The sequence below is a fragment of the Idiotropiscis lumnitzeri genome, chromosome 11 (genome assembly GCF_059441095.1).
Source record: "Idiotropiscis lumnitzeri isolate Australia: NSW breed Sydney's pygmy pipehorse chromosome 11, RoL_Ilum_1.0, whole genome shotgun sequence".
Lineage (NCBI taxonomy): Eukaryota > Metazoa > Chordata > Actinopteri > Syngnathiformes > Syngnathidae > Idiotropiscis > Idiotropiscis lumnitzeri.
Genome location: NC_142401.1, coordinates 18,966,117 through 18,980,540, shown reverse-complemented (window position 1 = coordinate 18,980,540; position 14,424 = coordinate 18,966,117). Strand labels below are relative to the sequence as shown.

At 37.5% G+C, this 14,424-nt stretch overlaps 1 protein-coding gene across 2 annotated transcripts in view; it reads left to right on the top strand.

Annotated features, from left to right (window-relative positions):
• Window positions 1-14,424, top strand: part of LOC148327787 (dihydropyridine-sensitive L-type skeletal muscle calcium channel subunit alpha-1-like) — a 54,978-nt gene that overhangs the window by 23,864 nt on the left and 16,690 nt on the right. The window contains exons 13-29 of one of the 2 annotated variants that reach the window (XM_088308191.1): window positions 1,702-1,822; window positions 1,904-2,018; window positions 2,822-2,924; window positions 3,005-3,074; window positions 3,162-3,294; window positions 4,773-4,902; window positions 5,003-5,062; window positions 5,135-5,241; window positions 6,285-6,372; window positions 7,587-7,694; window positions 7,813-7,865; window positions 9,141-9,287; window positions 10,462-10,663; window positions 11,026-11,184; window positions 12,228-12,338; window positions 13,460-13,543; window positions 14,375-14,422. In XM_088308191.1, coding sequence (XP_088164317.1) covers window positions 1,702-1,822; window positions 1,904-2,018; window positions 2,822-2,924; window positions 3,005-3,074; window positions 3,162-3,294; window positions 4,773-4,902; window positions 5,003-5,062; window positions 5,135-5,241; window positions 6,285-6,372; window positions 7,587-7,694; window positions 7,813-7,865; window positions 9,141-9,287; window positions 10,462-10,663; window positions 11,026-11,184; window positions 12,228-12,338; window positions 13,460-13,543; window positions 14,375-14,422 — 1,839 coding nt within the window. Of the gene's footprint in view, window positions 1-1,701; window positions 1,823-1,903; window positions 2,019-2,821; window positions 2,925-3,004; window positions 3,075-3,161; window positions 3,295-4,772; window positions 4,903-5,002; window positions 5,242-6,284; window positions 6,373-7,586; window positions 7,695-7,812; window positions 7,866-9,140; window positions 9,288-10,461; window positions 10,664-11,025; window positions 11,185-12,227; window positions 12,339-13,459; window positions 13,544-14,374; window positions 14,423-14,424 lie in introns of both variants that reach the window. The other variant, XM_088308190.1, reaches the window with a different exon arrangement.

Genomic DNA, 14,424 nt, shown 5'->3' with positions numbered 1-14,424 from the left:
TTTATTATTTACTTGCATTTCTCTCAGGAAAAGACGATGCTGGTCAAGATGATGAGGCAAGAAAGCAGCCAAAGAAAATGTGGACCAACGCTGAGGTTGCTGTGATGCGCCATTTTGGGGGCCACATTAAAAAAGGAAAACTTGCCTTCAAAATTGAATGCAGCCAGTGCAAGCAGACAGACGACCCTTTGTTTTCAGAATGGACTGTACAGAATACAAGCGACTTTGTGAAAAATCGAATAACCACAAACCAAGAGGCAGGCCCTGAAGAAGCTGTAAACCATCAGCGTCCCCCCCCCCAGCTCAGGTTAAAGGAGACAGTCTAAAATTTAATATTAAATAGACACTTGTCTACATTTTTCATGTAGTTGTGTCTTCATTTTGGGGGGCATCCTTGCTTTCTGAAAGTCCCAACAATGGTGACACCTGTTCCTGTCTTGTGTTTGTCTCTTCGGAGGAAGCCCTAATAGGGTTAAATCATCATCTATCTAAATCCAAATACTCACTTATGGTTCTGTCAACCTCATGATTAGAGATGTTCAGTTGGTGTATTTATGCTAATTTTAGGTGGTGGGGGTGTGGCTACCTTTTCCATTTGAAGTCACTGCTATCCTGTTGTCAATGTAAACCACATCTCAAAAGTCATTCATCAGAAACCACCACCCAGTCAGGTCTGATATCTCGGGCTCTAAACATCTTTTCTGAGAGCTTAAATGGGATAATTTTCTTTTCAATTTTGCCGTGGTTTCTCCTTATTCCCACCACTGTAGGAGATTATAAAACGTGGGTCAACTTAAACCACCATCAGGCCCGTTTGTGGAATTTGTCAGTCTATACCCTGTAAACCAGTATGGGTGTGTGTGCGTGTGGGGGCGTGCGTGTGTGTGTGTGTGTGTGTTTATACGCTGCACCTGAGTGTAACTTAGTCGTAAGTAGTAGATTTTCCACGCTGTTATTATTATCATCATCATCTTTAATATCGTTTCAAAAGCCCCCCCTGTATTGCGACACATTTGGTGCGTGCGTGTGTGTGTTTCGAGTATGCCACATACAGACGCACAATCACAAGCTTGAAGATGGTGTCCAAGTTCCCACTTGGCAACGGTTCCATATTATAAATGTACTTTGTGTGCGCCAATTTCCTGCACGGACTCCAGCTAATCAGTTACGCTAGCATGTCTGCAGGGTTGCATTAGGCTTGACTAAACCCAAATAATTTGTGGCCGGCAAACTGGTTAGAAAGGTAGATGTGGGTGAAAAATGCGGTTGAGGTACAAGATAAATACACTGCGTTCATCTGTAGATGGGCGAGAAGTGCATTTGAGGTCTTAATTCGTCAGCGATTCCCACTGGATGTTAAGAATTTTTTTCAGGAATCCAGAGTGATACCCAAAGGATGGGAGTCAACTTTACCTTTAATAATGAGAGTGGGATGGTACAGGATAAAAAAATTCCCATTTCCAGTTGGAATACGAAAACCTCGGACAAATACGCAGCCATTTTTAATGTAGCTCACCTCCAAATTGGGAGCGGTACATGAGTGGCTGTCATTCTGAAAGGGAGCACGGAGGGATTGTGAGATGTTTTCACTGTGAGCGGGACAGGGCCGTTTTTCTTTTTGTTTGTTTTTCCTGTGGGAGTGGGATGGGAGTAAAAATCCACTCATGTCACTCTAATTACCACCTTTACACTCTTTTACAGATTCTTACCGGAGAGGACTGGAATGCTGTCATGTATGATGGTATAATGGCTCATGGGGGACCCAGCATGCCTGGAATCCTCGTCAGCATCTACTTCATCATCCTGTTTGTCTGTGGAAATTGTATCCTTTAAATTGGCATGAGTGCATCTTTCCCAATAATCAAAGTAATAAGTGATATTCTTTGACTACAAAATTATTCAGTCATTCTTTTAAATGTCTTCTTGGCCATTGCAGTCGATAATTTGGCTGAGGCTGAGTCTTTAACTTTGGCACAGAAGGAGAAAGCAGAGGACAAGAAGCGAAAGAAAGCACTCAGGTTAATCTACCAGAATGCATGCATAAACTACAAAAAATGAAATGTTCTATGCCAGGGATGGGCAACCTAAATGGTGCAGGGGGGCACAATTTTTCATCTGTGCTACTGGGGGGCTATATGGGACCGCAGACTTCCCAACCAGATGATAACAAAAATGATTTCATTTTAAATATGAACAAAATATGTTATAAAAGTAATAAACCAGTCTGAGTGTTTTGTTGACTTGGAGAAGGCGGTCGATCGTGTCCCTCTCGGAGTTCTGTGGGAGGTGCTTCACAACAACCCCTTGTTTACCAGATAGAACAAGTGAAATAAATCTTCAAAAAATAGGCTTTATAATTATTTTTTTACCACTCCCAGTTGAAGTTTACTGCCAAACTAAGAGAGAGAATGTGAGGATTACATGTTGTGTATTGTAAAAAAAACACAGACTAGACAAGACCAAGGCGGGCGCACCAGAAGAAGCTGCCAGTGGCCATTCAATTGATAGAGTGTGACAAAATATCTACATTTTTTGTTATTTAAATATATTTCTTAATTGATAATGTAATCACTATATGTTTTTATGAAATCCAATATTTTGGAGTGAAATTGCTCTCATAATTAGATGAGTCTTTTGTGTTATGACCGTGGTCACGGAATAAATTCAATTTATACTTAAAGGCACCACTGTATACACACGTGAGTATTGTCATGGCAATTTCAATGCATGACATATGTTTTAAAAATTACAATGAGTATAAAAGATGCAATATGTTTTGATATATACAGCTAACCAATCATGTTGATCTCCTGATTCATAGGGCCAATTTGCCGAACAAAACCTCTGAGGAGAAAGCTAATCTTGCAAAGAAATTAGCTGAGCAAAGAGCCAAGGGAGTTGAGGGCATCCCTACTACTGCTCGAGTAAGAGATTATCAATCATGATTTAAAATAAAAAATGTATTTCACTGCTTTGTACATTCAATCAAACTCTTAACTTTCAGCTCAAGATTGATGAGTTTGAGTCAAATGTGAATGAAATTAAAGACCCCTTCCCTCCGGCTGACTTTCCTGGTAAACGCAATGCTTCGACATTGCATTTTTCATCATATCCCAAAATTCAGAACAATACCTGGAAATTGCTGTCCTCATGTTAATTAGGTGATGATGAAGAAGAAGACCCTGATATCCCAGAAAGCCCGAGACCTCGTCCAATGGCTGATCTTCAGTTGAAGGAAGAAGCGGTACCAATGCCAGAAGCCAGTTCCTTTTTCATCTTTGGACCACAAAACAAGTACAATAGTCTTGTTTTTTTTTTCATAAATGACAAAACAAGAGACTTATGGTGCTACTTTGACATCCGGAAGACGTTCTTTGGCTTCGGCCGAGAGCAATGGTCATTTGTGACAACGATTACACGGCATGCGTGCGATAATGTTTACACACCCGATCCGTCAACTACATGAACGCAATTAACTTTTCAATATCTTAACATGAGGAGAATATCAAAATAAGGATAAGCGATTAAGCCTGGATAATGGATGGATGAATATCAAAATACAAAATGCATTCATTTCCGATTTGATTTTTTTCCCCCTATGCGCTGCAAGCAGTGTGCAATTTTACAGAATTCCGAAGGTGACATGGAAGTTAAAAATGAAAAAAAAAAAAAAACGTCTTCCGGGCAACTTTACTTGAATTAGTATGAATTTTGCTTGAAATACAAAGACATAAAATGAGTTCTTTATATTAAGCACTGTTTCCAAATAAGCTAAAGCTATCTGAAGCAAGTGCTCAATAAAAGAGGACATCTCTTGACCGCAAGAAGCATTCTAGGGCCTCCTCCATGATTCAGGCCATCTCTGTGTACGGCAGAGATGACCCGGAAGTACATAAACACACATTTAACCTTGTTGGGGTGGACACAGGTGCCGAAATCCAAGTAGGCCTATATGAGACTTCAACACATACATTATCATCATCATCGGTGTAACAATATGATGTTGTTGTTATCAGGTGCACCAATAGGGGGCACTCGGGTTCAGTTGGGTGTGAGTGTAAGCCTGAATTCATGATTGCAGTTGACTTGAGGAGCTGGTTGTTGCAAATAAAGGCTGGCCGAGTTGGGTCAGAGCAAAGAAACCGGACGTGTATTTTCTTAGAAAACCCTCACTTTAACAATTGGCCTTTCCGGATTTTGTTTTGAACTGGAGCACAGAAAGTAAGGCTAATAAATCAGAATAACTGTCAGAAACACAGTCACACGCACACATAAGAACGGAGGGCGCTGAGAATGCGGACTTGACAATCAGATTTCAAAAGTCAAAATTAAAACTCAGCATTCCATTTAACAAACAAACAAATAACATTGTCGATACATTGGCTCGGACAGCAAGGATGATAAATTATGGTACATTTCTCTTTTGTGCAATTTACTTGTTGTTTAAAGGTCCTCCCTTGCATGCTATTTTTTTTTATTTCCTGTATTTACTTTTGCTGCGGCAACATTGCACATTGTGGGACAAATAAAGTTTATCTAATAATATTTTAGAATGAGTGACTTCAATTAATATACATTTAACCTTATATAAAGGAGTGGATTCATCAAAATTGTAATAAAGACCAGGAACCAAGAACGGTCCGTAATTATATAAAAAAAATAAAAAGCTTGCTAGGCACTCTTTAAAGGACTTACATAGAATATAATTGTTGCAAATATGGTTTTGTGTGAAACTGATAATCCAACTTTCTTTATTTCAAACCCCTTTTTAGGTTCAGGAAACTCTGCCATCGCATCATAAATGCAACCACATTCACCAACATCATCCTCCTTTTCATCCTCCTGTCATCCGTTTCTTTAGCAGCTGAGGATCCCATTGACCCAATGTCCTTCAGGAACCAGGTGACAAAAACAATTCGCGTGCAGTCGACAGAATTCAATAAGTTTCATTGACACGTTCCGTGTAGAATACCATCAAAGTTCTGATTCATGTTAAACTTAGGTGTTGGCGTATGCTGATATAGTCTTCACTTCAGTGTTCACAGCAGAAATTGTACTCAAGGTAAAAACATCAAAATTCAATATTCTTCACGTTTGCTCCAGCGCATCATTATTTGTTTCCATTGCATTTCAGATGACAACGTATGGTGCATTTCTTCACAAAGGGTCTTTCTGCCGGAACTCATTTAACATTTTGGATCTACTTGTTGTCAGTGTATCGTTGCTCTCGATGGGAATGGAGTAAGTGGAGTCTCTCATTCAAACTTGTGTATTGAGCTCCCAGCTTATTATATTTATAAACAGTATTTATATTAATATAGCATATTTCATGCACAAGGTAACTCAAAGTGTTTTACTTAATTAAAAACACAAGTCAATACAGAAATAAAGGGCAGCTTACCAAAATTACTAAAAGAATGAGCAGTGCAAAAAAAATTTTTCTGAAAATTTATTTTAAAAAACGTTTGAAAGAGCTCAATCATGAGCATCAGAAAAAAAACTTTAGTTTTAAAGCGTGGCTGAAAAAAAATATTCACACTCGCTGACAACTTTTATTTATTTATTTATTTATTTTTAAGACGGTTAGTCTTAGTGTTTACTAATAATTTTATTTTATTACGGTTCCATTTGGTCATACCCAAGTTTCCAACCTGTGTATCAATATATTATGATCTACTGCAGGGGTCCTCAATCCTGTTCCTCGAGGTCTGTAGAAGCTTGATAACGATCGCTCAGGTGTGTTGCGCCAGGGAGAGGTGGAAAACGGCGGGCAGGACACCGGCCCTCGAGGAACAGGATTGAAGAACCCTGATCTACTGTGTTAACATTTTAATTGTAGATTAAAGAAAACTAAATGAAAGCAATACAGTGATGAACACATTAGGGCACCTTTCATAAAAAACTAAATTTGATTGTCTAGAATCCTGAAGTATAGCAATGCATACACAAGGAATTCAGAAATGAGGATGTTCACATTGACGTCACGTTTTTCTATAAAGACATAAATTTGAGGTGTATCACTGGGCTGCTCTGAGATGTCCAAAATCAACCAAGTATTGCATTCAACCACTAAATCCGGAATGCACGTTACCAACAATATTTTTCACATGTCAATCTATTTTTGTTATGAATTTGAAAATTCCCAAATTATAATTAGAAATGTATATACTGTATTCTTTTTAAATAGCACTGACACGGTATAGTGTGTTAACAATTACAAGAACAAAAGTAACTTAGTCATCACCCTTATTGATACGTAAAGGCTGTTTCATTTTTCAACTTAGATCCAGTGCCATCTCAGTGGTAAAGATACTCAGGGTGCTGAGGGTACTTCGACCGCTGAGGGCCATCAATCGAGCAAAGGGTCTCAAGGTATGACACTTTTTTCCATTTTGAGATAATACTTGGAATCAGTACTGTTAAGTTCTTCGTGGAGGAAAACGCAGGAGTGCAAAAAAATGTTGTATGTGCACAAGAATAAAAATAATAAAGGAAACAGGCACTGGGCTTAAAAATACAAAATTAACAGAAGTCCAAAACAACAAGGATCAAAGTAACTAAGTTACATTTAGGAAAAACCATGGACAAAAGCGAATGAACAGCAACTTGCCATGACAGAGGAGAGTTGACAATGAGACAACGAGGATAGAAAGAAAGCAGGGAACTAAATACAGATAAGTTGACGAGCCAACAAGGAACACCTGGACAAAACACAGAGGGTTAGAGGGGGTTGCTTGGCGAACAAAAGGGGCCGTGATGACAAGCACAGGTGGACCCAATGACTTAACGAGACAGACACACGCAAAAGAATACGAGAAAAACATGAAACTAAAAATTAAACCAAACTCAAAATCAACCTAAACAGATCATGACAGATACATCATAGATAAACTAAATGTGTACCAGAAGAAAGACCAAAGTCTTGGGTATATATTTTGCATTCTTTTTTCATACCTGAAAGTGCACATTAGTATGCCGACGAAAATGTTTATCCTTGAGCTTGAAAATATTGTTCATAGAACTAACTTAAACATAAAATAGTATGCCACATGCACTGGATTCAAGCCCTTAGGACCTGTACAACAAGAAATTAAAGATAAAATTTAATTACAAAACAGAAAGCCTGACAAACAAAAATCTGACAAACAAACTTCCTCAATAGGCAGAGTCATCATCTGAATAGTAATATTGCGCTTGAGTGCATTTTTATTGGCCCATTCTTTGTATTTGTCACGTGGCAACAAAACCCAAAATGACTGAGACATGTTGCACCAACATACCATGTTTGCTAATACTCTCTCTAGTGTAAAGTTAGTTTAGAATCTATAATAACTGAGGTATGAAAAAAATGCTGTGATCTTTCCTCTGACAAGTCGACATGTATCTCTGCTAGTTTTTTTTTTATAAGCAAAATATATTACATTAACTCTTATTTACTTCTATACTAAGAGAAGTAGTCCACTTTTTTGTTGCGTCCTCTGATGGAGAAGATAATTGCAATGTGCCCAGTTTCCTCTGCTCTATATGACTGGATGGCAGAGTTCAGGTTCTGCGTTCATTTGGGTTATTTGTCATTTTATTTTTAGCATGTGGTCCAGTGTGTGTTTGTTGCTGTCAAGACCATTGGAAACATTGTGCTGGTTACCATGCTACTCGACTTCATGTTCGCCTGCATTGGCGTTCAGCTTTTCAAGGTAAGCGCGTAACAATGAATAACACAAAACCTTTACTGTAGTTTAACTTGATATTCTGTATGCCAAAATCATAGACGGTGATTGTCAGTTGATAATCCCTTTTATAATACTTTACCAGGGAAAGTTCTATTCCTGCACAGATCCAGACAAAATGACTGAAGAAGAATGCAAGTAAGCACATTGATGTTTGATATACATGAGCTGGATAGATCATGGTAAAATGACTTTTTCTTGGGTTGTTGATGGATATTTGCTAATGCAGGGCTCCAGACTGACCCTAAATACGTAATCACATTTTGCCTCGAAAATGAGCAAAAGCACAAGTATTTGTTTTTATCCCTTCATGCAAGTGCGACCGGGAAATATATACTGACACACTTCAGCTCCCCACTTTGAAATCAAAAGACTTTCATCACCAAAGTACTTGTATCCCAGGCCACATGTGCGCGAACTCATTGATTTGAATTTTCATTAAAGACGAGAAAAGCACAATTTTGCGTTTTTCAATTTTCAGTTTTAGAAACAAGGTTGTGCAACAAAAAAGTGCTTCCAAAGAGAGGCAAGAATCGACTCGCGGTGCATTCAAAGACTAATCACACAGTAGGAAATCTCACATATGCCAAGAAAACTCATTCAACGCACCCAAAAACCAACGACTAGTATGAGAGTGAGAATTTATAATTTATATCCTGATCATTAACCTCTGGCACAGACACACCAAAATCAGAACAGCCGTGTGTAAACTGAAGTGTTTCAAATAATGTCAGAAGACTGTATTTTATTCTTTTTTTAAAGCTTTGCTCCTGATGTTTAAACACCGGGTTACAGAGAAACTCCACTTTTTTGTTGTGGTAAATTCTATAAGAATTATTCACGTATAAGAAACCCGGGTTTATTCGATAGTTTGATTATTATTGTTGTATTTTTATTAGTTACTGCAATTGCCCCGTCTAATTCCCCAAGATGGCTAGTGACCCTTGTGAGGAGAAGCGGCTTAGAAAATGGATGGATGGATTTATATTAGTAATTTTAAAGGCAACTAATAATATATATCTTTGTTAATTTGAGATACATTTTTTAAAAGATGTTTATTATTACAAATTCTGGCAGGTGGCCCGTTAACCTAAAAAGAAGCAGCATGTTTGAAGTGATATTGTAATCGGCTCAATCCTCAATAAGTCTGAAAAGTAAAGATAAGCATAACAATAAAATGTGAATTAAAAACTTTGTTTTGTAAATGGAATCAAAGCTAATTTTACAAGTCAATTAATTTTCTTTCTGCGTTTCGAAAACTTTAAGTTAGTGGTTACTGTTCTCCTCGTGAAAAATGTTAGTCTGGAGACCTGTAGTGGCTCTAAAAATGAAACAGAAGCATAACACAGTCCATTATCGATGTTTACAATAATTTGATTTGACTGTCTCTTTCCCTTTAACTTTGTTACTCAGAGGTTGGTATATTAAATATCAGGAAGGAGGACTTCACGAGATGGAGGTCCGTAAGAGGGAATGGACCAACTCAGAATTAAACTTTGATAACATCTTCAATGGCATGCTGGCACTCTTCACCATTTCTACATTTGAAGGATGGCCAAAGTGAGTCTCGATCATAATCTGTCAAGACTAAAGGCTTTTTAAGAGACTGAAACAAGATTTGCAATTCTCTCAGATATTGCATGGAAACGGTTCGAGCACAACACAGGAACAAATCATTTGAGGACTATAACACATGATAAAGCGATTAATTAACTAGGGCAGCTTTTTGAATCCCCACATGGCTCATTTCTGCTCTACGCCGGATATGTATTTGAATTGATTTGGTGAGGCCAGTCTGCCAAACTTTATTGACCCAAGGCACATATTTTACATTTTTAAAATCTTACAACAGATGACCACACAAAAAGTGAATTGTTTTTTGTATGATTATTTTCATTATTGATTTATGCAAACAAATAATTTGTTATTATTATATACTGTAAATAAAACAGAATAACAATAACAGAATACAAAATGATATCGCGATACACATATGGGCTGATATTTGTGCCACAAGAAACTGAATCTGAATATTATCGATTTGAATGTGAATTGCTTCACTTAAATATTTGAATTGAAAACTGAATTATTGATTTGAAAATGGAATTATTAAATTATAAAAATTGAATATTTATTGTTTAATTTGAATCAGAATTGTAATGATGTAGTTTACGGCCTTCAAAACGAAGGGGCTGATTGGCCGACATGAAGATCTATGGACCTGGAATCCATTGTTCATCCTAGAGACACCCCAAAGTTCACGTATGTCTGTCACTGAGGTTTGAATTTTTACTCGCCGAACTGAATGTGAGCATTGCAGTATTGAATTTTTAGTGAGGTGCACTTTTTTTTGAGTAATTAAAAACGAATTTACAGACTTAAATTCATTTTCAAGTTTATTGGGATACAGTTCCTAACAACAACAAAAAATAATTCAGATGGAAAAATTCTGATTAAAATTGAACAAAAAATATACAATTCAGTTTTCAATTAAACTATTCAAGTTAAGCAATTCACTTTCAAATCGATAATATTCAGATTCAGTTTCTAGGGGGGCAAATATCAACCCACATACACACAAAATAGAGAAACGCTGCAAGGAACTATCGGAGCCGAATTGAGACTGAAAGCAAATTTATTTTCTTGAAATTATGGTTCAAAATTATACGTCATTGGCATACTTTGAAGTAATAGCCATTCCTGCTCAATGCGCTTTTTCTTTGCTTTCTTTCAGGATCCTTCACAAAGCCATTGATTCAAATATAGAGGATAAAGGGCCAGTGTACAACAACAGAGTTGCCATCTCAATTTTCTTTATCATCTACCTCATTCTTATCGCCTTTTTCATGATGAATATATTTGTGGGCTTCGTCATCGTCACCTTCCAAGAACAAGGAGAGCAAGAATATAAAAACTGTGAGCTGGACAAAAACCAGGTACAGTATCTTAGCACAACAAAGTGTCACAGAACTAAATTTGTACTTCAAAATTGATGTTCGATCTTAAAATGTGGACACTTTATAGCACAGTCATTTAGTGAGAAGACACGTAATTTAAAATATTTTTTAACATGTATTATCTTTTTTATGCACTAGCTTCTTTAGATATGCACAATTGCTGACGCTTATCTAGCCTAGTTTTTATTTTCAACATTACACATGTGCTGTACACGGTACTAGAATGTCACTCAATTCTGACCGCCGCCAAAGTTTAAACAATGATGAGCTTGTTAATTACAATATTTTTGTGTGGACTATGCAAACCTTGCATTTACCCTCATCTACTTGAAATTCTCCAGCGCCAATGTGTGCAGTATGCTCTCAAGGCCCGACCACTTCGATGTTATATTCCCAAGAACCCTTACCAATATCAAGTGTGGTACATCGTCACCTCCTGCTACTTTGAATACCTTATGTTCCTTCTTATAATGCTCAACACCATGTGTCTGGGAATGCAGGTATGTACAAAACACACATCATACATTCATAAAAGGTTCTGGTGGTATCTCAGCATCACTCCCACCATAGACGTCACCACCCTTTTATAAATTGAGAGCTCCTCGATGGAAATTGATTAATGTGGGTTGCCACTTTGATAGATGCGTCTGTTTCATTCATGAAAATGTTCATATGAATAATTAATGATGATAGATTAGATTTCTCACAATAAAATAATTAAGAAACAGACCAATATAAAAAAAGCAAAAATGTACCTTTATAAATCTTTGCCGGTATTCACATTTTCAAACAATCCCTTTTCCAAAATTTCTTGAAAATCACAATGTCGAATCTCTGGTGAGTTAATTTTAGAACAGGCCCACGGGCTACCAATGTGTTCCACGGGCACCTCGTTACTTACACCTGGTCTATACCTTTTGTCTAATTCCATTCCAGGCATCTGAAAACAACTATAATTCAGACTCAATCCTGTCTATCCATCCGTTTTTTAGAGGATAGAAGTAGTAAGGCGGCACAGTGGCTGGTTAGCACAATGGCCTCACAGTGCAGAGGTCAAGGGATCGATTCTGGCTAGGGACTTCCTGTGTAGAGTTTGCATATTCTCCCCGTGCCTTCGAGGGTTCTCCAGTTTCCTCCCACATTCCAAAAACATCCATGGTCTGTTGATTGAACACTCTGAATTGCCCCTGGGTAAGAGTGTGAGCGCAGATGGTTATTTGTCTATGTGTGCCCTGCGATTAGCTGGCAACCAGTTCAGGGTGTGAGATAGCTTTGATCGCGTCCAGCATCCCCCGCGACCCTTGTGAGGAGAAGCGGTACAAATAATGGATGGATATAAGTCGTGCTGTGCTGACATCTTTTGGTATCTACTGAGAAATACAAACCCTATAGGCAAGGGCTCAACAATTACCTGTGGCTTATATTGCTTGCTTTCTCTCACCAATAGCTAGAGTTCACTGCATTGTATAAGAGCAAATCATTTTAATTTCCCCTATACCTATGACTCCTCATGACTGCTCTATGTTTGTACTTTGACCCACAGCACTGCAACCAGTCTGAGCATGTTACACACCTATCTGGCATGCTAAATGTCATTTTCACGGTGCTGTTCACTGTGGAGATGATTTTGAAACTGATGGCCTTCAAAGCTAAGGTTAGTAAAAAATCAGTGACAATGTTTTGCTGACATTTTTCTTTTAGAATAACACATTTTAATTGACCATAACACAAATCAACTTGAAAATAATTTAGCAATGAATAAATACGTTAAAAGGTCAAAATTCAGATGAGAGGTTTTTATGTCAAGAATAATAACATATAGATACAGTGGTGACTTGAGAGACTGACTTGGATTTTTCGAGATAAGCCATTGCTTGACCGATTTTTTATTTTATTTATTTTTTTGCTTTGACTTTTGAGCACAAACTTAAGATACGAGCATTGTATCATGGTAGTGGCTCAACACACGTCGCAATAAGCAGCAATCAGAAAGATAGAGTTATTGAAAAAAGAAACAGAAGCTGGTAATTGCCACTGATAGTTGAAGCCCGAACTGTTTAACTAAATACAAAACAAAGATAATTACTTCTACAGTATTAAAAAAAACACCTAGCCTAGTTTAATGCACAGTAATAGCATCTATGTTGCAGTACTTTAACCTTTTAAGCATCGGACTAAACTAAAATAGTTCAGCAACACAGAGAGACAGTATGACAGTATTCACAGTCATATATTCTTTATTAGTAGTATTGTACAGAGGGAAGCTAAGGGAAGAGTGTACGGGTTCTGCCACTATTGGCCATTGGTTGTGTGGCAATTCCAAATATGAGCTGCATGATGTGGCAACGTCCCAAATTCCCAATCGTTCAAAATGCAAAGAAGTTTACACAGAGGCGAAAAATCAATTTCCGGGTTATAAGCGATTGACACACATCCCCACGTGCTACCAATTGATGGAATATACGGTATACACAGTACACATAGTGCCTTACAGCCAAAATGTAACCATATTTAACCATACTTATAATTTCATGAATGTAAAAAAAAATTGTGAGTGATGTATGTACCATGCCGGTTTTATTTAAATGAATAGCTGTCTTTTCATTTTGGTCTTTCAATATATACCCGTTTTTGTTTTTATCTTTATTCTCGCCCATGTCCACGTCGCCCATTTGACTGTAAAAAAAACTTCAACTTGTATCTCAAGGCACCTCTCAGTTGACCTTTTGAGCAGCTGCCATTCATTGATAATCCCACATTCTGGTTTTCCCGCAGGGTTACTTTGGAGATCCCTGGAATGTTTTTGACTTTGTCATCGTCATTGGAAGTGTTGTGGATGTGATTCTGAGCGAAATTGATGTGAGTAGCACCCCTTTTTTTCTGAATCATAATTTATATACTTAATTTCACATTTTTTTTATAATTCTATATAAAATAATGTTAGCTGCAATAGCTGCAAAAGTAGGTATACATTAGTATCTCATCAGTGAATTTGGTGACATATTATATGAGGAATGTATTTTTATTACTTTGTACAATAAACAAAATAAGGATTGTAGCCTACATGTTTTCTTCTTTTATAACTTTATACCAACATTTTTACCCTCCTGTATGTGCCTCAGTAAATCCATCCTATTGTTAAATGGGCTTCAATTGTTGAGCGATTTCTTTTCTTTTTTTTTTTTTTTAAATATACTTCACTTGTTTTTAATTTGCTTCGTCTCGCCATGATTAATGGAATAAATACTAACTGTGGTAATGCAAAAAAAGGAACAACATTCTAATTAACAACATTCGCACACTAATGATGCAGCATCAAAAGCAACTGGAGGTTCAGTATTTTGGTCAAGGGCACTTTGACATGAGGGGGGAAAAAAACACAAGCGATGGGTTGAAAACAACTGTGAAAACAACACCGGAGCCAAGTCTGTGCTTTTCACACATGGCAAAGACACACACACACACACGCACGCACACCCCCCCCCCACGCACACGCACAAAAAAAACAGTGGCTATTCATTTTAGGCTAGAATTTGTCTGTGCTCTGTTTAGTTATTCAATTAATTCTTCTTTTGTGTTCTGGAAAGACGCATAATTGTATGACTGATAAACTCCAACCTCTCTTCACTATCAATATTTATTTATTTATTTTTATTTCAACCACCCCACCCCCAAACCCCTCTTACACAGGCAGCACTGGTGTCCTCGGGAGGGCTTTACTGTCTCCAAGGCTGCGATGT